The sequence below is a fragment of the Clinocottus analis genome, unplaced genomic scaffold, assembly GCF_023055335.1.
Source record: "Clinocottus analis isolate CAN_PGR_092001 unplaced genomic scaffold, fCliAna1.0.p SCAF_9, whole genome shotgun sequence".
In the NCBI taxonomy this organism is placed as follows: domain Eukaryota; kingdom Metazoa; phylum Chordata; class Actinopteri; order Perciformes; family Cottidae; genus Clinocottus; species Clinocottus analis.
In genome coordinates, this window is record NW_027176251.1 from 17,890,856 (window position 1) to 17,912,196 (window position 21,341).

Sequence of the window (21,341 nt, forward strand, 5' to 3'; positions counted from 1 at the left end):
GTTGTCCATGTTTTCGTCTTACAACTTTAATCATTTCACAGGGTGTTTTTAGTTCATGAAAGTTATTTGTAACGTTTAAGTCGCTTAAAATGCGAACTCAATTTTCGGTTGTACTTAGCTCCACCCTCCCTCTAGTTGTAAAAAAAACAAAATGATGCCAACCAACTTGCACCAACTTGCACATAAACACAATCGACAGCCAAACATGATCAAAAATATATGGAATTAAATTCCACACACACACACACACACACACACACACACACACACACACATACAGTGTAAACATCAGAAATCTCAATGAGCAGATTAAGATATAATAGCAAACAAAACACTTGATTACACTTAAATGTTTTTTTCTGTTATTTGCACATTATGACAGAAAAGTACTGGTAAAAATTCAATTTGAGCTGTTTGGATCTACTTATATAGGTCATGTTGTTCAGTTTGATGTCATTTCATTGAATCTGAGTGTCGATCAAGCTGCTCATCAAAATAAAGTGGACAGTGTCACAGCTCAGCCTTAGTGGTGTTCAATGCTATGTTTTACAGATGGAAGAGATTAATGAGATGAAACCAGTGCCCAGTAAAAGGGCCACAACAGAGAAGGTGCACACTGCAGCCATTGCATCCAGCAAGAGCCTGAAGCTGGTGTAGGTCAGTGTAACTGAGGTGAAGCCACCTCTTCCTTGTACCACATACATCCACCACAGTTAAAAAAAAGGAATCAGCAACATCAGTGTTGTGGACAGGGGATGTCAGATCTCGCTCTCGTACGTGTGCATATAGGTCTTGAGCGAGAGGATTTCAGTGTAGCTCCGGGTGGTTCTGCGGTACAGATCCAAGCCTGCCAGGATCTCCACATCTCTGACTCGAGCCGTATGCATTTTTATCAAGTCCTCCACCCAGCGAGACTCCTCCTCTGAGCTCTGCAGAGAAGCCGTAAATAGAACAGAAACGTTAGTTACCTCCTCCTATGGAGTTTGAATCCCTCCATCGCTCGCAACCCTCAAGTGATTTGGCTTTAAAAAACCACAGTCCGGATTGTCATGAGAGTGAGATAAGTAAATAACTACCACTCTCATGTTTGTTAGTACAAAGCTGGAGTTAGTTAGCCTACTTAGCATAAAAACCATAGACCGTACAGAAGAAGTGAACATAGTCGTTGTGACGTCACCCATTGGTTTGTTTTGTTTGCTCTCCACACAAACAGAAATATAAAGAACAATGATAGTTTTGGCGGAAAATAGGCTGCAAGCACACCAAATCAAGCATTGAGGCAATTAGCGCAGGGCTGTGCGGCATTGTATCACTTTATTAATGACCATTTAAAGCCAAATGTGTCTTCATAGCTGGGTTTTACTGCACTGGATTGCGGGTTATGTGATTAACCCGCAATTCAGCAGCGCCTTGTTGGGTTGGATTTTCTCTAAAAGTTGATAACTCAATTTATATGAGACTCATGATATGCTATACAAAATAAAGTCTATTCTGTTTTGACTTAAAATTTAGTTAAATAACAACTGTTTCCCCCTGTTTCTACTCTATACTGAGGTAAAAATATGGTATTAATACATAAGAAAGTATCAATATCAATTTGAAACCGTTCGGCATTGCCACACAGAAAGCACTTTCTACCCTCTCTTCACACTGACATTGAGTCGGTGCCCTCAATGTTTCCCAATTGTATCAAGAATAGTATGAAATAGTGCTGTTTTTAATAGCGATATTTTATACTTTTATACGTTTTGAAGATAGAAATGTCAATATCATGGCAAAAATAATGACTAACCCAGGTAAGTCTGGGAAATATAAAGTGTCATAATATGGATTCAGCAGTATATTAATCATAATTTTTCATCATATCATCATAATCATTTGACAATGGACCTGCAATGGTCGGCCGTTTGAATTAATTTATGCAGGGAGGACGATGTTTTCCCTGATTTCCTTAATTCCCACTGCATAGTACACCAACAAGCATGATGCGCTAAAATGCTAAACACGATTTTAAAAATATATATATATATATTTGTATATATATATATATACAAATATATATAAATAACTTTTATATATATATATATATATATATAAATAAAAAATAATATATATATATATATATATATATAGATACATATATATATATATATATATATATATATATATATATATATATATATATATATATATATATATATTTTACTTGCTCATTTATAAAAGTAGCTCACAAGCCAAGTGTGGGTATCCCCATCTTAGCATTCCTAACCTAGGGAATCTATAATAAGAACCGTTCTGTAATAGCTGATAGCTATCTAATGTGGTGATAAATACGTGATAGTTCCTTACGTTGCAGGTCTCGTCATTGTTGGCTCTGTGCGGCAGGATAAAAGCTGCGCTGTTGAGCGGACCGCTACACGAGTCTGCGGCTTGCGTGAAGTCCAAGCAACTGGTCAGAACCACAAAGAAGTGCGTAGGGACCGGTATCAACCCACTTACGTACCTGCAACAACAAAAAACTTGTTTCATTTGTAACAAACGGACAAACTTTTAGCCAGGAATAAGTTTTCCTCCTACTTTTTTTTATAAACAAAGGTAAGTGAGGCATGAAACAGGTAGTGTATTTCGCATTTGTGTAGAACCTATTTAGTATTGCTGATTGATATAAAACCTATAGTGAAAAAACACAAAGGTTGATAAAAGATTTATGCTTGTCATTGAGATTGTTGTCCAGAAGGATAAACAAATGGACTTAATTCACAAGTAAAGGTAGGACCAAGCATACAATGCTGTAGGTTATATAGCCTATTTTTATTTGTATTGAATAAGTATAAATTGTGGAATTGCATTGGCAATACAAAGCACACTCTTTCTCTGAGCCGTTATAAATTGGTGGAATCAAATATGTATCTATGTGTAAAGGATGCCGATATGAAATATGAAATATGAAAAACAACAAGTTGTCAATGGGCAAACTGCCAACTGAATAGTGAATTAAGCTACTTGATTAGTGTGAAATATTTTTTTTATCTTTGAAAGAGTCTGTGCCTCACCAGCCACGAACCTCACCGCCCGTCACTGTAAAAAGCATACATTGAAACTGTATGTGTATTGAAGCTGAATCAAAGGTGGAGGAAAAATAATGCTCTTACTCTTTCATCTTCTCAGCGGAGTCCCTGACACCATCGTAGTCATAGTCAAATATGGGTCCAATAAGCACGTTCACTCCATTTCTCTCAGTGGCATATTTCTTTATCAGCGCTCTCTGGAAGTAACTCCATATTCCTTGGAGAGTGAGAGAAAAAAAACGGGGAGGATGTTATGGGAGGTGAAGATACAGAAAAGCGGTGAATATATCAGTTAATATATTAGCACTGATTTGGATTCTATTTCTTCAAATTAATTCACAATATACAAGGTTCTAACGGGATTCCGAAGAACTCCCTTGAAGAACTTGAAATTACTGATTGACTTACTCTTGAATGCAGGATACATAGGGACGGTGTTGGTGATGAGCACAGCATCATATTTTTTGTCCATGGTTGTGGAGAATTCTGCCAATAATGAAAAAACAGAACATGATTAACTAGAATAATCACTTCACAGTTGTATGTCTTCGCCAACTACTCAAATTGCAGTTTAAATCCCCATCTGTCCAAACGAAACATTTGAGTGAAATTGTAATAATTAGCATGTGAATTCTTGAGCTCATGAGGTCAAATTGATCTTCATCTTTGACCACATATAATCAGTTCATCCTTCGGTCAAGGTGAAAGTTTATGCCATATTTGGAGAAAATCTCACCTGAGATTATGCAGTGACGAGAATGGGACAGACAAACGAAAGGACAACCCAAATACACGATTGCTTCTGATCACGGTTGTCGCCGATCATAAAAATTATTTCAGGTGCAGGTGTTGGTAGATCTCAGTAATAGAGTTAGTAAGTAAAATGTTATTATAACGCATATAAATTATAGAAAAAAATATGAAAATAAGACTGCAAATATGAGTATGAAACAGCCAGCATAAGGTATACAAGTGTCTTTGTTTAAAACATGAAATAATATGAGCCAACATATCAAAGTAATTATTGACTATTTCTACAATCTATTAGCTGATTTTATTTTTCGGATTACAATAATTTATTGTAAAAATGTAAAAATAAAAAGTCTGATTAATAGTCCAAGACAAGTTTTCAGTTTAAGATGAAAATGAGCTACGTTACAACTATCACCAGACTTCTCCTGGCGCTCGGCGTTCGGCCGGACCAGAAGAGACCTGCACGCCGCCGTGACGCTCTGTGACTGGTGTGTGTTTATTTATGGCGAACTTTGCATACTACTGGACCCATCAGCCTTATCATTTTTGTGCTCATGGTTGAAGTAATCACACTTTTGAGTTGAGGTTGAGTTAAGGTCACAAGTTGAGGTTATCCCAGTTAAGCGCAGCTGAAGTGTGGGCCTGCATGGAGCTGGTGCTAATAGAACTTGTCTGACACATTTGCGGTCTAGACTGGGGGTTAGACAATTGTGGTTTGTTGTGGCGCAACTGGCAGAGATCTGCACTCTCATTAGTGCACCTTTTCAATTTTGTTAGTGTAATTCAGTGTTGAAGTAGTGGTGGTAAACTCACGTGGTGGGTACAGGAAGGCATAGGTGATCTGTTTTTCTGCTTTGTAGTTGGTACAAGACTGACTATAGGCTGGAGGGACTCTGGTATCAGGTCTCACACAGTTGGACAGGACTTCAGGAAGAGGGGATACTTCGACCTTGAGGATAACACACACACACACACACACACACACACACACACGCACACACACACACCAGCTGAGTTTTAGTTTGAACTATCAGTGTTTTTTCAGTGGTCTGATCGATGAGAAGGATGGAATCTGGATAAAAATATCGACTATTAACAGTGATGTGATCAGAAGTCATGTGATCAGAAGTCATGAGGACAGAGAACATGTGAAGTTTTAAAATTGTAGCTTGGGGGGGTGTATATATATATATATATATATATATATATATATATATATATATATATATATATATATATATATATATATATATATATATGTATATCTCTGCATTTTACCCATCATTAGTAATTAAGGAGCAGTGTGTGCTGCTGTGAAGCATTGGGGTTTCAGTGTCTTGCTCAAGGACATTTCAACATGAAACTATGGGGAGAACAGGGATCGAACCGGCTATCTTGTGGTTTCAGGACGAACACTCTCCTTATGAACATGATAACTTTATATAGTACAAAAATACAAAGTACACGTACATCAAACATCCTTAAGAAATACATGGCGAAAAGTCTGTACTTTCGTCGAAATGTTTTACGTTACCCTGTTAACAGGGTATGCTTGCACATGCGTGATTAGCCGATTCTTGCCGTTTTGCTAAACGCTGATCTCTGTGAGATCTTTGTGAGTCTCTTAGGACTTTGCTGCTGTTGCGTCTCCTAAAACTGAATATAGATCTCAGCTCAACATTGAGCATAAATTGAGAGCAACCGTATCAAGTCTACAACCCGGTTTTAAAAACATTTGTAGAGAAAAGCAGCTCACTGCAGCCAATAATACTGATACAACGTGATGGCTTACACATCTGAACTCATTTTGTTTTGCACAGGTTGAACGTTATTGTTATTATCTTAAAAGTATATTCAGTGCAAAATAGATTAATTGCAGCCACAATAGGTAAATGTATTTTACCAAATATTACACAAATAGAACTTTATTTGCATTGTTCTAACAAAGTGATTGCGCATATAAGTTTCTGTCTCATGGAGCAATCTGGTTTACTTGAAAGGGATTTCAATTTTCTTTAATCTGTTTTTTGAAAAAGCACGGATGAGGAGTCACAAATATTTTTAGCATTTTGTTACAATTTTGTTGGAGAAGTAGGGCCTGAACATTTTTCTTCCTCCAAAGTGGGGCGTGACAGAAAAAGTTTGAAAACCACTGATTTAATCAAATAATATGAGTCTGTGTGTCAGTTTGGCATCTGACAAACATATATGTTGATTGCAACTTGAGACCACTTGGCCATGAGCTGTCAGAAGGTTCAGACATGCCAGTAAGAGACAGATACTGCTGTATAATTGGCTGATGTGAACAACTCCATCTGGCTTACTATCCTCTGAATGAGGTGCCCGTGCTGCCTGTTTTCTGACAGTACATATCCACAATAGAAAAGTACAGGATGAAAATTACCTGTCTGCTGACGGCGTATGATGTCCAGAGAGGCATAGAGAGTGCCTCGCTGTAGCCGCTGATGTAGTCACTGTGGTGGAGGATGGAGTACTTGGTACGGAAGAGTACAGCAGGTCGGCCATACGGCAAGTTCCTGCTGTCTAAGGGGGGAGGGGTTGGAGGAGGGGGGGGGGGGAGTTGGGGAGACACACACAGCAGAGGTGTGGACACATTTACAAGTCTATTTACGACCAAGTGAAAGAACAGCAACATGTGATGGCGACGATTGTTGTCTACACAGTATGAATGGATGGGATCGGGATGCAGGTTTACTTGGTACACTGGGGCTAATTTACTGTATTTCTACAAGTTAGATATATCAAATTACATTTTTAGTAACATCGTGAAAGACTGACCATCCATAGCTTGCCTCAGCCGCTGGTTTAACTCCTCCACTTTGTTCTGTAAGAGACAGAGCCAGAGTGACTCCAGATTATAGCCTCGTACAAGGGTCACTTTCAAACCTCTCTGGCCCCTACTTTTTACACGCAACTGCAAAAAGATCGGAGATTGAAACAATCTCTTGAGATCTTCATGGGAATCACAAACACAGTAAAAAGTGAAATGCTGCAGAGAGGGGCTGAGTCTCACTCACTACCAATCCAAGCTATTCGGGAAATAGATTTTAAAAAATACACACAAAATGCATCTAGACCAAAAAGGATGGAATGAGAGGTTTCCTTTTTATTGGCATGTTATCTACGGATTTTGTTTGAACGGCTTGACTTGGAGGTGAACTGAGTCCAGCTCTGCAGCAAAAAGCAAAGATGTAACACTGTTGTTTCAGTTTTTAAGGGAGCTGAATAGAGCCGTGGTAAGACTTTCTCAATGTGACTTTTGTGATCAGATGCACCAGATCGCACTTGACATTTGTTAAGTACCATACCTGATCAGATATCATGTATATCTTCAATGGAGCATCTTTAAAACAATGGATAAACTCATTTAATTTCCTGTAGTTCTATTCTTCATTCCTGCAGTGTCAGAAGACTTGTTTTGGAAGACAAATAGCTGCCAAAAAATACAGTGACAAACACACTGGGGTCTGATCTCAATGTAGTCAGGCCACCTCAGTATATTGTCTGGCTGATCGGCACCATTGCAGCCAAGAACAGATCTCGGAGCACCCAGACCTGGCAGTTAATGTCATGGCACAATCGGATGACAAAAATCACATTGAAAATAGTAGTGGAACCACGGCCAAAGACACATCAAAGCAATCAGGTACTTTTTTACAAGTAAAACAGGCTCCTTTACACACACTTAGTCACAGACAGACACGCACAAATAATGAGTTAACAGTGGGTGATGAGCCCATGCAGATTCATCTTTTTAAAGGTCAACAGGAGTAAAAAGACAATACAAAGACACTTTAACTGCATTTTGAAAACAAAACACAAAAACAGACATGAATATACTGCTGATTGTACACAATTTGAGGACAATATCTAGCTCTTGGACATATTTAAATAATTATGATAACCGAGCAACTGCCATGTCGTCATGTTTCATCTTTCTCATCACATTTTGTCCCAACATAAAGAGTGTCTCCATTGTGAGTCAGACATTAGACTGACTGGAGAGATGGTGAAAAAGTTCCTTTTAGCTCCCTCAAATCTGTAAAATATTATGAAAATACCAGATTTGTAATTCATGGCCTAAACATGGAAATTTGCTTTTCGCTATATTTGGTAGGGTAAATGTTTAGTGCATTTTTACTGTTAAATAAAAACATACATAAAATGAATACTGAGGCTTAGTCCATAAGTTGATCCTCCCTCCCAAAACAAATGTATCCTCCGAGTTACAGAGGTCTCTTTTCCAATGCAAGTCTATGGAAAGTCGCTCACTACGTGTGTGACCCAACTTGCCCACTGCACTTCACAATGCTTGAATTGTGTTTTTGCATTTTCATATTAAGAGAGGTTTTTTAAATTTAATTTTTTTATACAGTTTTTGACAAAATAGTGTTTACAAAAATGCATGTGCATGTATGGATTAGGCCTCAGCAGGAACACAGTGAGACTGAGCAGTGATTATTTACTTGAGTGATTTCATGGGGAAACACAGTCAAAAAAAAATGAGAATGGTTGGCCTCTGGCCAGCAACACAATAATACTCTGTTGAACTTTGAAAGAGTCCAATTTGGCCTGGTGAAATCAGCATCATATAAGACTTTGCAACTCTCTCAAAGAGGAGAGCACAGTTACATAAGGTGCAACCCCAAGAAAGGTTGAAATGGATACTTTTTGAAAACATGCTAACTGGCAGTTTTACGTTTAAGCATTTCATCATTTCTATACTCTATAAGATAATAACTGATGGCTTAGTGACAATAGCACATGTGATACAGATTTATGGTTACCAGAGCAAAACTGCCTTGTTACATGGACTCAAAAAGTTGTCCTTGCATCTTTATCATTACATTAAAGTAATACATTTTTGTAGATTGGCTTATTAATCAACTTCAATTGATGCAAACATGCAATGGATACCAAAAGTATCCATGTATCCCTAATCACTTTAGTGGTCCATGCCAACAAGTTACACTATGCTCAGGGACATTCACTCTCAATAATATCTGACCAAAATACACTGCTTTTGTTGTCTTTCCAGTGATCGTTTCAGTTTAGAAATCCTACTGATGTAATATATTATGCCTATAAGTTTTACAATTCCAGTATATTACAACTTTTCATTTTATTTTGGTAATTTGACTCATTATGGCTTTAGGGCCACATTGAAGGTCCACAAACTTAGCTGACAACCTCTATGTCTGCAAAAGGATGTATTCATTTACACGCCAATAGTGTCTTATTAAAGAGCAACAACCGTCAAAATGGATTTTCGTGAATAAAGCACACACAAAACATGCTATCTGATTTTCATTTGAGTTAGTTCTACGGAAACCGAGAGATCAATATCGCAATGAGGCTATCAATGAGGACGTCTGGTGTATTTTTTTATTTCTTCTTTAGTTTAGTTTCTACTTTAAATGTTTCAGGCACTGGAACTGCATCGCTGTCTCCTGCCTGTTAAAAATAACAATGCATTCGTTTTTTGCATGTGTTTATTTGAATAGAGAGCGGGTAGTGAGATCATCCGTTCATAAGTGATTCAAGACGCATGGGGAGATGCATTCTAATGTCAGGTGTGAACCATAGACACTCTATACGAAATAGACATTGACACTATGACGGCACCCATCGGTTTGTGGGCTACAAACAGCATTTTGGTTGTCACCATTTTTTTTTTTACAAGACAGGGTGGAACCAGGTACTAACAAACACTGAATAAGCCAATTTTGAGGAGACCAAAATTATGCATTTAACTTTCATGAAATGAGCCCGCTTTATGGTATATTTGACTCTGAATGTAATATTGTTTTCTATAATTATTATATAATTTATTATGTGCTGTATTGAAAAAAGCTTGAAACTAGCATTTGCGTCACTCATGTTTACAATGTGTAGGGTCATTTTTTGTAGACTTCTATACAATCATACCTCTATCTGACCAAAACCAGAGAATCAGTGTTCAAACTTCTGAATATTAGATCCAAGTTGTAATAAACTGGAATTATCCTTTAGGAGCATAACATTTAATACCTGCCATCCAAATCAGATAACTACCATATTCATGTCTTAACTACTTAGCTTTAGAGCTGCTTAAACTTGCAATTCCTTACTTACTAATCAACTTAATGAATTATTGACACTTTTGAAATAAATGTGTGTATGCTATCGACCAATTTCATGTATGACATAGTGTCTGCGTGAAGTTCCAAGGCAGATGATAAAGATCAGACGGATTTTTATTTAACTGTTGTTATCAGTGATTTAAGTGAGCTTGACAGACAAGCCAATCTCCTTAAAACTGGTATTCCTTTCAGCAGTGGACAGGAAGCCGGGTCCGGGTCTGCCACTGAGTCATCATGGCTGACCTTGTCTTCACAGCTGCAGCCGAGGTCGTCTGTTCCTGCAGGACCAAGACCAGATGCTGCTGGCCTGGAAAGCTCCTCTGGCATGGTGGGCCTGTAGGGGGGGCTTCTCAGCAGGTGGTTCAGACTGCCATGGGTTCCATTATTGGGGGCTGGTTTCAGACCCAGAAGATCTGAGAGCGGGAGAAATCAGTTTCATGTCAGTCAAACAAATTAGTGGACACATACAACACCACTTATGTTGTGACTCACTCACATATTAATTAAAACACATTTTGGCTTGTCCAAGATGACTAGAATCATAGACATGCACTCAGAAGGACAAAAACAGAAAATGCCTTACCACACATGACATTATAAAGTTCAATGTTTTCAAAGGCTGGAACTTTAGTCTTGAATTTAAATGTAGGTCCATACCCCAAGAAAATAGTCTGAAAATAAGAGTTGATGGCACAAGTAAATAACCAGATGACCAGAATGGGTAAAACTGGAGATAGTAGTTGGTGCGTAGCCTCTAGTAGATTATTTTCATGTCAGTGAACAGTAGCGATAATAATTGTAGTATTCTTTCCTGTAGACTTTACAAAAAGCGTTTTGTTCAGATACCTCTCCTCAACATGGTACTTGAAGTAACTATTTGGCTTTTTGGCTAGTTGTTTAACATGCTTCATGTCAGCAATGGGTGGTTTAATTTCTCTTAGTAGATGTTTTAATTCAACAATGTCATTGCTATGCATCGCCCCTATGCTTTGTTGTTTCTCAATTTGCTGCAGTATTTTACACTGTTAAAATAATGACAATAAAGTGCCACAGAGATAACAGCGCCCATCTGTGGGCAACACCAAAATGATGTTTCACAACAGACAGTAAGTCTAATTTTTTATTAGGCTAGAACTCATCAAAACACAGATTAAGTCTAATTTTCTGGATAAACAGGGTATGTCACAAATTTTTCAGGATGTCTGGTCACTCCAGTTATTAAGTCACTGTGTTGGATTGAAGACCTAATACTTGTGTACTATGGTTGACTGTAGATTATCAAGAGTACCTGCATGCTGTTGATTTTATTGTCATATCCATGGTCACCAGAGAAGCCACAGTGTCTCTTCCCTTCAGGAACTTTCCTGTAATGAACAATATGAATCAATCAATCAAAACTTGGTTGTCTATGTGCAGTTGCAAAGTGGACCAGCAAAGGCTAAGCGATGTCTCTTGCAAATAGAAAAGCGTTGATATAAATCAACGCTTTTCAATCTTAAATTGATCATACACTACAAAACCTGGCTGGAAGGTTCAGATTATTGTGTCATATGACTCAGTCAAGTCAAAAGCTAAAATATTGCATACCACACAAAGCAATTTTGTTTTATACTGCTGGTTTTAGCTGCTCAGCTAATTTATTGTATTCAAGTTTCTTTTGACAATTCTTAAATAAGGTCACCCATTAGTCACACAAACCAAACTGTGGTCAAATCAGCTGAATTGAGTTGGAAAATGAAAGACTAACTTTCAGAAACTAAAAACAACTAATCAAGATTACTGGTATATAAATAAATGTGTTAAATCGTGATTGGTTTAGGCTGCAACCGGATAAATGCGGAATTGTCTTGAAGTTGCATTTTTCTCTACTGGCCATCATAAAAAGAAGTAAAATTGTATAGAAGTCTATGAGAAAACCACTCTACTTCTCTCTTGATTTATTACCACAGTAAACATTGTGAACATGAGTTTATGCTCTCAAACTCTAGTTTATAGTCTTCTTCAATAAAGCATGATGTTTATTTAGTAATTATGGTCCTATTTAGACTCAAATAGACCATAAAGGTCTATTTGACCTTTATGGTCTAATAGACCTTTATGGTTACGCCCAGACCTGGGTAGTTTTGTGTTCAATGTTTGTTGTGTTGGCTGTCACTCACTCTGTCTCTTGTTTCAGACTCCTCCCCCCTCGTGTGCCAGCCTCATGTGTGATTGCAAGCCCCGCCCTCATTGTTTCCACCTGTGTCTCGTTCCCCTGGGTATTTAGTCTGTGTCTACCCTCTGTCTTGTGCCAGTGTATCATTTGATGGTACGAACATCTAGAGTAAAGACTCTGTTTTTTGCAACCAACAACCTGGTCTCTCGTGTCTGCTTTTGGGTCCAACCTCCCGTGGTCCTGGTCTTCCTAACAGTATATACTGGCCAAGACAGAGGGTAGACACAGACTAAATACCCAGGGGAACGAGACACAGGTGGAAACAATGAGGGCGGGGCTTGCAATCACACATGCTGGCACATGAGGGGGGAGGAGTCTGAAACGAGAGACAGATTGAGTGACAGCCAACACAACAAACATTGAACACAAAACTACCCAGGTCTGGGCGTAACAGTACCCCCCCCCCCCCTTCTAAGGCCGGCACCCGACGGCCCAGGTTCCTCAGGGAACCTCTGGTGGAAGTCTCTGATGAGGTCTGGGCACAGAATGTTACTGGGCTTCCCCTGTCAGAGGGTAACACCACAGTTCTCACTGTGGTGGACCGTTTCTCTAAGATGGTCCACTTTATTCCCCTGCCCAAGTTACTTTCCGCCAAGGAAACGGCGGAGGCCGTCCTATCTCATGTTTTCCGTCTCTATGGCTTCCCTGCAGATGTGGTGTCGGACCGGGGCCCCCAGTTCATCTCCAAGTTCTGGAAGGAATTCTGCAGTCTCCTGGGGGCCACGGTCAGTCTGTCGTCTGGATACCATCCCCAGTCTAACGGTCAGACAGAGCGGCTAAACCAAGAGCTAGAGACTGGTCTCCACTGCCTTGTGTCCCAGAACCCCACTTCCTGGAGCAGGCACCTCATTTGGGTTGAGTATGCGCACAACACTCTCCCCTCCTCATCGACTGGTCTCTCCCCTTTCCAGTGCGCCTTTGGCTAGCAGCCACCCCTGTTTCCTGCTCTGGAGAGGGAGTCCAGAGTACCCTCTGCCCTGGCCATGGTCCGTCGTTGCATCCATCTAATCAAGTAAATCGTATGCTATATTTTTGTCTCCAATAAGGATTTGGATTTCTTTTCCTTCTACATATTGTTCAAGGTTCTTCTATTTTGCTTCATAGTCGTTGGTACACAAAAAGATTAATGATCTAATTTGAGCTGCATAGGAATATGCCCTAAGGTTTGGTAGCATCAGGCTTTCGTTATTTTTCCCAGTCTGTAATGTTTTATATTTGACTCTTGGCCTTTAGTCGTTCTATATAAACCTTGAAATAATTTTTATCCCAGGCTCTGAATTGTTTCTCAGGAATCTGAATTGGTAGTAATTGAAATATATAGAGGAGTCTTGGAAGTATGCTGAATTTCATAGTATCTGTCCGATTTGTCAAGTTCTTCTAAGTAACAGATCACATCATGTTCAAAAAGCCCAATGATGTGTTTTTATTTTTCAACCTTTATCCCTTTAAGGTCTTTGTTCTGTCTAATTCACCTTGAGCTGCTCACATGCACGTCTCTGCTGCTAGTGCACGTCGTGGGGCTTGATCGATTCTGCCCAAAGAAGACGGGTCTAATACTCAGTTTAGCCAATCACCGATTAAAGAAATAAATAACTGACGTACAATTCATCCAATCAGCCCCGTAAAAAATACTTCCGGATCGGCTATTCTCATCTTGCACAAGAGCGCATTCCCGTGTTTCAGGGCTCGTGTCTCGTTCAGTTCTCGCCGGTTTCTCTTCTCTCACAGCGACATTTTAATGAGAAGACAATGGAACGTCCCAGCAAATCTTTCCTTTTCCTTCTTATATATTTCTTCTTTAGCCCCGTTGCACCCTAAGCACCCCCAAAACCTGCTGCAGCTATTATCAGACAAAAAATGATTAAAAAAAAAGGTCAAGTGACGTTTCCTACAGGATCTCTTTATTAAAATTACTAAAATACAGTAAAGACTTCTGTTCGAACAAAAAAAAAAAAAGTACCGTTAAGTTTATGTAACTACTTAAACCCTGTAACTACAAAAACCTTGCAGACACTTTTTCGCGCAAATAAATTTATACCTTTCTGTCAATATTTACTCTTTACAAAGTCTGATTTAAAAAATAAACACCTCTACGTAATTCTCCGAGCCTGTACCAATCTAATCGCCGGGCTGTTTCATTTTCCTACTTCTTTGACTTTTCAGACTGCAAACTGGGGTTGGCGATTTCGTCCCGTCTTAAATTGGGAAATATGCAGATTTTGAATCCCAGCATGCCTCTATCCGAGCATGTTCAGGCATAAAGCTGATCACTTTTTCATTTTTGAACCGAACAACAGAGTTTTTTGACTAAAATCCTTGGTAACAGGCCAAGGCTTTGTTTTATTGTGTTCTTTAGGTCATTATCTTTCCAAAGAGGAGTATTTCAACTGTGTAGGTTGTTGCTTAGGCCTTTCACGGTGGAGCTGAAAACACTCAGAGCGGCTCGAAAACACATTGTCGGGAAATCTTTTTAAAATAATGCTAGGTGTTTATAGTAATGATCTACGTATATATATATATATATATATATATATATATATATATATATATATATATATATATATATATATATATATATATATATATATATATATTCCGTGTTTTATCCTTCCTTAATTTTATCATTATTTTCCGACATTCGACAGGGTTATGCAAACCGTTTACATTCAACGACAATGTGTGACTATTATTATCAATCATTCGTATTTTTAAAAGTCAAGTAGCAATGTATACTTAAACAAAAAAAAAACATGAACCAAAAAAAATGTTTAGCAATGCTAGCAGCCTTAGCAGCATTAGTATAAAATGTGTTTTTAAGTAAAGCAAGATGTGCAGTAAAATTCCTCACTGATCAGTAGGTGGGCTGAAAATGCCATGTACTTACATCGACTGTACAGAACATTGGAGCACTTCCAGCAACAAATTAAAACTAAATGAGTTAGATCTTCCGGAGAAATTAAGATCATCTAAAAGATATTTAAAAAACTAGCCTATCTATTAATTATTAAATAATGAATAAGTACCGTGCCAATCCCACAGTGGTAGTAGAGCTCTAAATTATATAAAAGCAACCTGTGATCTAAATCAATCTAAATCATTGACACCCTTTTAAACGCTCAACACTTCAGTGGTTGTCTTTGTGTGCGCTCAGTATACACTTCCGACAGGAGATTATGTATTCTGTGTGTGTGTGTGTGTGTGTGTGTGTGTGTGTGTGTGTGTGTGTGTGTGTGTGTGTGAGAGAGAGAGTCATTTCTGTGTCTGTGGCAATCTTGCACACTGCTGGATCCATCAGCCATATATTTGTTGATCTCATTTCTTACATGCTCAAGCATCTCTCATGGTTGCTGTCCATTTTTTTTTTTAAATCAACAACATATTCTTTATATATTAACAAATATGATTGACTGCTAACTAGTCATTACCCTTAATTGGGCTTATTGAAAGGAATTATTTTTTCTTTTTCTTTTTACATTTGACCAGTTCTGTTTGTAAACATCTGGTGTTATTTGTACGTCCTGTTGTAGGGGCAGTTCTGTACCTGGCAACGTGCCACTTCCTTTCCACCAGCAGGTGAATCTCTTCGATGCGCCGGTTGTTGGCGTAGTGCAGTCTTTTAGGCAGGTGCTGCTTCAAATACGGCTTGAAGTGCTGGTCTGCCTTCTTACACTATAACAAAAAACAATCATAGTATTTTGCTCCAATATTGCAAGAGTAAGGCCCTACCTCTTTTTGAAAGATGACAATTGGTTGACTTTGTATTTTATAGTCTAGATTAATGCACTCTATATTGGATTATGTCTAAAAAAAAAACTAAAAAATTGTATTTTTTATTTTACCAACAACCAAGAAAAGAGAACATCTTAACCCAAAACTAGCATCATTATACTTACATAGGGTTGAGGATTGACTTTAAAATGATTTTACTTATAGGCTCAAAACTATTTTCCATAATTTTGATTTAAATTATTTACAAGTTTTTTTTAGTTATTATTCGATATCTATTTTCTTTTCTCATACTTTTCTATGTTTTTTATATCTTAAAATAGGTTATTAACTTGTTTTTATTACTAGTGTTATCCATTTGATTTGATCTCGTTAGGACTTGAATCAGATTTTACAAAATGATAAATCATTAAGTTTACACAGTTGGAACTTCACAGAAGTTTGAGTATTTTTCATGCAAGCCTAATACTTACTGTTAGATTTGCAACAACAGCCCTTGGGTCATCTGAAATAAAGAACAATGGTCAGAGTCGTGAAAACTGTAAAGTACAACAAAGCAACATTCTGTTAAAAAAATTTATGAACTTCAACTGGTAAGTCAGACAAATAAGGCCAGAATAACATTAAGGTGACACGCTGCAGTAAGTAAAACAAAATTACAAATAGATACCACCATGAAACTTCTCCAGTTGATTATTCATATTTTAAATTAAGACAATACTTTTGTTGTATTACAAGTTTTCAGAAATGTTATGTATATAAAGAAAGGAGTGAAATAAATATCTGAATGTGTATTTTTGATGTTTTCTTTCTACTTGTCTAAAAGAAGACATATTATGGAAGCAAAATAGCCCAAAAAATATTGTGTGAAAAAAAGCAATGTCTTTGTCGGTAGGAAAAAAGAATGGAATATTAAATTAAATACAATTTTATGAGCATGTCTCTTCTCACATTTAGGGTTGTTGGTGTATCTTGAGCGTATTCTGCCCAGAGACCCGGGAATGAGGATGATGTCATTAACGTTGGTCATGTAGTTGCTGAGGAACTCGGTGCGATCACAGTGCGCCTCTTCCATACCTGCAACGTATTTCATCCAAAATTGCTTCAGTGGAGCATACATGTGATGTGCTCTTCCAGCATAATGACTTTACATCACTGTGTGTGTGTGTGTGTGTGTGTGTGTGTGTGTGTGTGTGTGTGTGTGTGTGTGTGTGTGTGTGTGTGTGTGTGCGCGTGGGTGCATACGTGCACGCATACGTGTGCATGCATGTCTGTACCATGATCTCCCACTAGGATGATGTTGACACAGCGGTGCAATTTCATCAGTTTGAGTCCATCCATCATTTGGCCAACAATCCTGTCAATCATCCGCAGAGGGTTGTTCAACTGGAAAACAGAAAGGGAGTGAGAACCCACTGTATATGTTTGTGTTTGTTTTGATGTTTTTTTAATAACTAATACGTATTTACAGTTAACATGTGCTTCCATACAAACGCACACATCCCCCCTACACAAACACAGCAGATACACAATACTCACTTCTGTGCTCATGGGCCCCACTTTGTGTCCGTATGTGTCTGGTTGTTCAGAGTGCATGGCGTAAACGTAAGGCCTGAAACAAAAAGATGGAGATGTGCTTTTGGTAGTTAGAGTGACAGTAATAATCAACATAAACAGGTGCTTTAAAGTGCATCACTTGCAGTAAAGACAAACTCAATTAACTCAAATACAGCACTTGTGAACTTTAAGATTCCACTTTACTTGAATATATTCCTATTGTACGCTACTTTATTCTTCTATTACTTTATACTTCTACTACTTTATACTTCTACTATATATCAATGGAAATGGAAATTATTGTAGCTTTCCCTATACGTTTTCTTAATTTATTAGACAATTATAGTTACTTTTCAGATAAAGATTTTACATTAAAGGGATAGTTTGAATGTTAAATGGAGCTATTCCCAGTACAATCAACCCAAAATAATCAATCAATTTGACAGGAAAATTCCCTCCCCCCCACAAAAAAAGAAAAAAACAATATCACCTCTCCCTTTCAGGGAGGTGGAGCCACTGCAGCATGGTCAGTATCCGCCTCTCCAAAGGGATAGCACTGGAACACACACAACGAAATGTTAACAAGCCATGGCATAAGCACAGAATTATAGTGATAGACTCAGATTCAAGTGCCCTTCATGACCCATAAAACCACCATTAAACTCCAAACTTTTCCCTCTGACTCTCAAAGAGCCCCATAAAAAAAAACCTACTTGGAGCCCTCTCACTGTTAAAGTGTCTGAAATTCAAAAGGCTGCCTGTGTAGTGAAGAGGCCACCAACCAAGATGCTGGCTGTCAAATAGTCCACAGCTGTCAACTATCAAACCTCGAGTGAGACTTGATGTACGAGGTAGCGTGGGGTCTTCTCTGTGTGAATACTTAAGAACAGGTTTGATCCCTCTTTGCACTTTTGTCTCACCCTTTCAACAACAGTTCCCATCCTCCTGTTTATATACTCTCTTTCTTATTCTCTCATCTCATTCTCTTCTTGTGGTTAAGGGGTGGGGATGGGCCTCCCAGAAAGTTGAACCCACCGTCAACCAGCCAGCAAATTGTTTAGCAATAATCTCTGGACCCCATTACCGTGACAATCCCACAGTGGTAGTAGAGTTCTAAATTATGTAAAAGAAATTGGGCATCATTATTGTTATGACAGATAGTCTCCCTCTCCTCACGCTCCCTTTCTTTCTCACGCACCTATTGTCAGTGCCAAGTGCAAGCAAAGCCCTGTATACCACATGCTCCAGCCCCTCGGCTTCTCTTTGGATAAAAATGTTTAGGTCTTCATAGAAACCGTAGTGGCTGTAATTGTTACAACAGTACAAGTGAAGAAGTACTGGTGGTGAAATTAGTAGCAGCAGCTACACACACACACACACACACACACACACACACACACACACACATAACTGCCGAGTCAGATCTCCATTAGAGGGGTCAGAAGCAATGCACAATCCGATGTACAGTAGCAACGGACCTCTGCGAGGTAAAAGTCAGCAATAGCTACCACCTATTGTCAGTGCCAAGTGGAAGCCGCGGGACTGGAGCATGTGGTTTACAGGGCTTTTCTTGCTTTTTTCCCCACATGTCTGCGACCCTGGCTCACAGAGGAACCCTGCGTAGTGTAAACAGGCCCATTTGCCCAAATTGCTGTGAAAACAGCCCTCTGCTGAGATCTGCCTCGCGCTCCATCAAAGCCGCCTCTGTGCCGATAAATGTGGGCTCCTTTGTGTCCCACACAGGCTATAGGTTTTCCTGCTGCAGCCTGAGTGAGTAGCGGGAACATGAACAAGCATATCGGATTTCATAGGTATGAGGACACTGATGTTGCCACGTGATTGTCCAAAATGTCTCATGGTTGTAAAGCTTCCGACATTAATACAGGCCAGATAGCTAATTTCTGGCAATGTATTAATATGTTCTTAACTGGTACCAGAGTACATAAATGATGACAAAAGAGTGCAGTTAGTATATTAAACAACCTGATATCTAACTCCCTGTGAGTTTTGTTTACGTCTGATTCAATCCAGGCAACATGCAACATTTGTAATCTGCCAAACACAACTATTCCAGATCTGCACCAGAGTGTTTTTTTATTTATCTAATTTACACCTTGAGAATAAAGTCAAAATGTTGGGAATAAAGTTATGTTTTCTACATTACGCCGGGAGGAAGAATTGTATGTATTTTTTGCAATTCAAGAACAAAGGTCAAACTTCCAGTATTATTGCCAAAGGGAAGATTAATATTTATATTTCAAAAACCTATAAAAAAATTATTAAAAATACAGTTGAAATACCATTTCGAGATTAAAGACACAATCTTAAGAATAAACTTGAAATTTGAATAAATCAAACTAGAACTTTGACTTTATTCTAAAAAGGCAAAACAAAACCTCTTCCACCTCTTCTTTTTTCCCCCCCTTGTGCATGGCTCTAATACTCCCGACTACCGTATAAAACAGCTCAGACCAAAGAGAGCAGAGTTTAAAAGTAATGTAAAAAAACTGCGTCACACTTAGTGGCACAAAGAAAAGAGGCAGGCTGTCTTTTCGAAGCATCTACCCAGCTGTAATTTCCAAAGTATTAATAAGGGAAAAGAATACTACGAATGTATGGAAAATGCATTCAGAAAATCCATTAGAGCTTCAAATGTAGACTCACACAGGCCAGAAGAAGGTGGCAGCCTTTACTCCCTGTTTGACCGCTGTAATCCAGATCTAGGAGAGAGACATTGCAGTCCTATTATTTTATCAGTCTAAAATATTTTAGGAGGATGCTAACGGAGTGTTACACTGGACAACAAAACCATATAATAGGTTGGTTTTCTTCGGTTTGTCAACTATTTTGGAAGACACTGGTAAAGTCTTGTTGGTTAGCAGTGCATCCAGACTCAGTATTCTGTCATATAAAATCTTAACAAGGTTTATTCTTTAAGTAAAACCACTAAAGGAAAACCCTAAAAAGTTCCAGACTACCTAGTGTCAATGCTTTGGTCTTGCGAGAACTAAAAGTAATCCCAAAGCCGGTTCATATTGACATCTGTTATTAATCACTGAATTATAAAGTTTATCAGTTGTGATTTTGTTAGATCTAAGTCCCGCCACTCATACTGTGAGTGGCTTCAAAAGAAAACTCTTTACTGCCTTTGTTTGACTCTGATCTGTGACCTTTCAGATGGATTTAAAAAACATATTTATGTCAGCTCACAAATAAAATGCAATCATAGTGTTGATGAAATACAGATGGTAAAAAAAAAAAAGATTACAGAGAGAAGAGACTTTACTCACAGGCTGTCCTCCCCACCAACGATGATTGAGCTTCTCTCTGCCTCTCAGGGTGAAGGTGGCATCAAACACGGGGTCATGCATGGTGTTGCCGATGATACCATGAGACTCTGGGTAGAGACCCTGACGATTAACACTGAGATTATGCCGAGGCCAATAACATTTGTCACTTCAAAACTGTACTTGGTCTTCTTTTCTCAGTGTTGCCTACAAAAATATAGATATAATATAAAGCTAGAATTGGTAACTTTTACAAAAAAATATGCGCCGCCGAACAGCTGTGTGGCGGGAGGGCGTGACTTAAAACCGAAATGAGTGACAGTCACGCTCAATGCGTAACACTTGAGAGCCCCGATACTTTAGTCTCTCTGCTCCTCCTGAGTTTAAGCTAGTCTTAGTTTTACTTTGAGCTTAACGCTAATGCTAGCAATTTTAAGATACAGCTGAGATTATTTGCAGTACTTTTTTTTATTAAAACAACTGACAACCTGATCATTGAAAGCAACATGTTGCTGTGCCATACCGTAGCCAGTGAGTAAAGGTTGGGGAATGTTTTTGAGGGGTAAACAGGCCTCATGTATGGCGCATGGGT

At 38.5% G+C, this 21,341-nt stretch overlaps 1 protein-coding gene across 2 annotated transcripts in view; it reads right to left on the reverse strand.

Annotated features, from left to right (window-relative positions):
• Positions 1 to 678: 678 nt before the first annotated feature.
• The window catches only part of enpp2 (ectonucleotide pyrophosphatase/phosphodiesterase 2), a 34,841-nt gene continuing 14,178 nt past the window's right edge, over positions 679 to 21,341 (reverse strand). The window contains exons 7-25 of one of the 2 annotated variants that reach the window (XM_068569435.1): positions 21,273 to 21,341; positions 20,753 to 20,872; positions 20,127 to 20,182; positions 17,953 to 18,018; positions 17,445 to 17,517; positions 17,183 to 17,291; positions 16,857 to 16,982; positions 16,379 to 16,410; positions 15,721 to 15,848; positions 11,253 to 11,328; positions 10,548 to 10,635; positions 10,208 to 10,377; positions 6,621 to 6,666; positions 6,226 to 6,365; positions 4,635 to 4,770; positions 3,477 to 3,554; positions 3,153 to 3,285; positions 2,350 to 2,503; positions 679 to 929 (exon numbers count right to left, since the gene is read on the reverse strand). The exon at positions 21,273 to 21,341 is cut by the window's right edge and continues 11 nt beyond it. In XM_068569435.1, coding sequence (XP_068425536.1) covers positions 759 to 929; positions 2,350 to 2,503; positions 3,153 to 3,285; positions 3,477 to 3,554; positions 4,635 to 4,770; positions 6,226 to 6,365; positions 6,621 to 6,666; positions 10,208 to 10,377; positions 10,548 to 10,635; positions 11,253 to 11,328; positions 15,721 to 15,848; positions 16,379 to 16,410; positions 16,857 to 16,982; positions 17,183 to 17,291; positions 17,445 to 17,517; positions 17,953 to 18,018; positions 20,127 to 20,182; positions 20,753 to 20,872; positions 21,273 to 21,341 — 1,971 coding nt within the window. In that variant the 3' untranslated portion in view covers positions 679 to 758. Of the gene's footprint in view, positions 930 to 2,349; positions 2,504 to 3,152; positions 3,286 to 3,476; positions 3,555 to 4,634; positions 4,771 to 6,225; positions 6,366 to 6,620; positions 6,757 to 10,207; positions 10,378 to 10,547; positions 10,636 to 11,252; positions 11,329 to 15,720; positions 15,849 to 16,378; positions 16,411 to 16,856; positions 16,983 to 17,182; positions 17,292 to 17,444; positions 17,518 to 17,952; positions 18,019 to 20,126; positions 20,183 to 20,752; positions 20,873 to 21,272 lie in introns of both variants that reach the window. The other variant, XM_068569434.1, reaches the window with a different exon arrangement.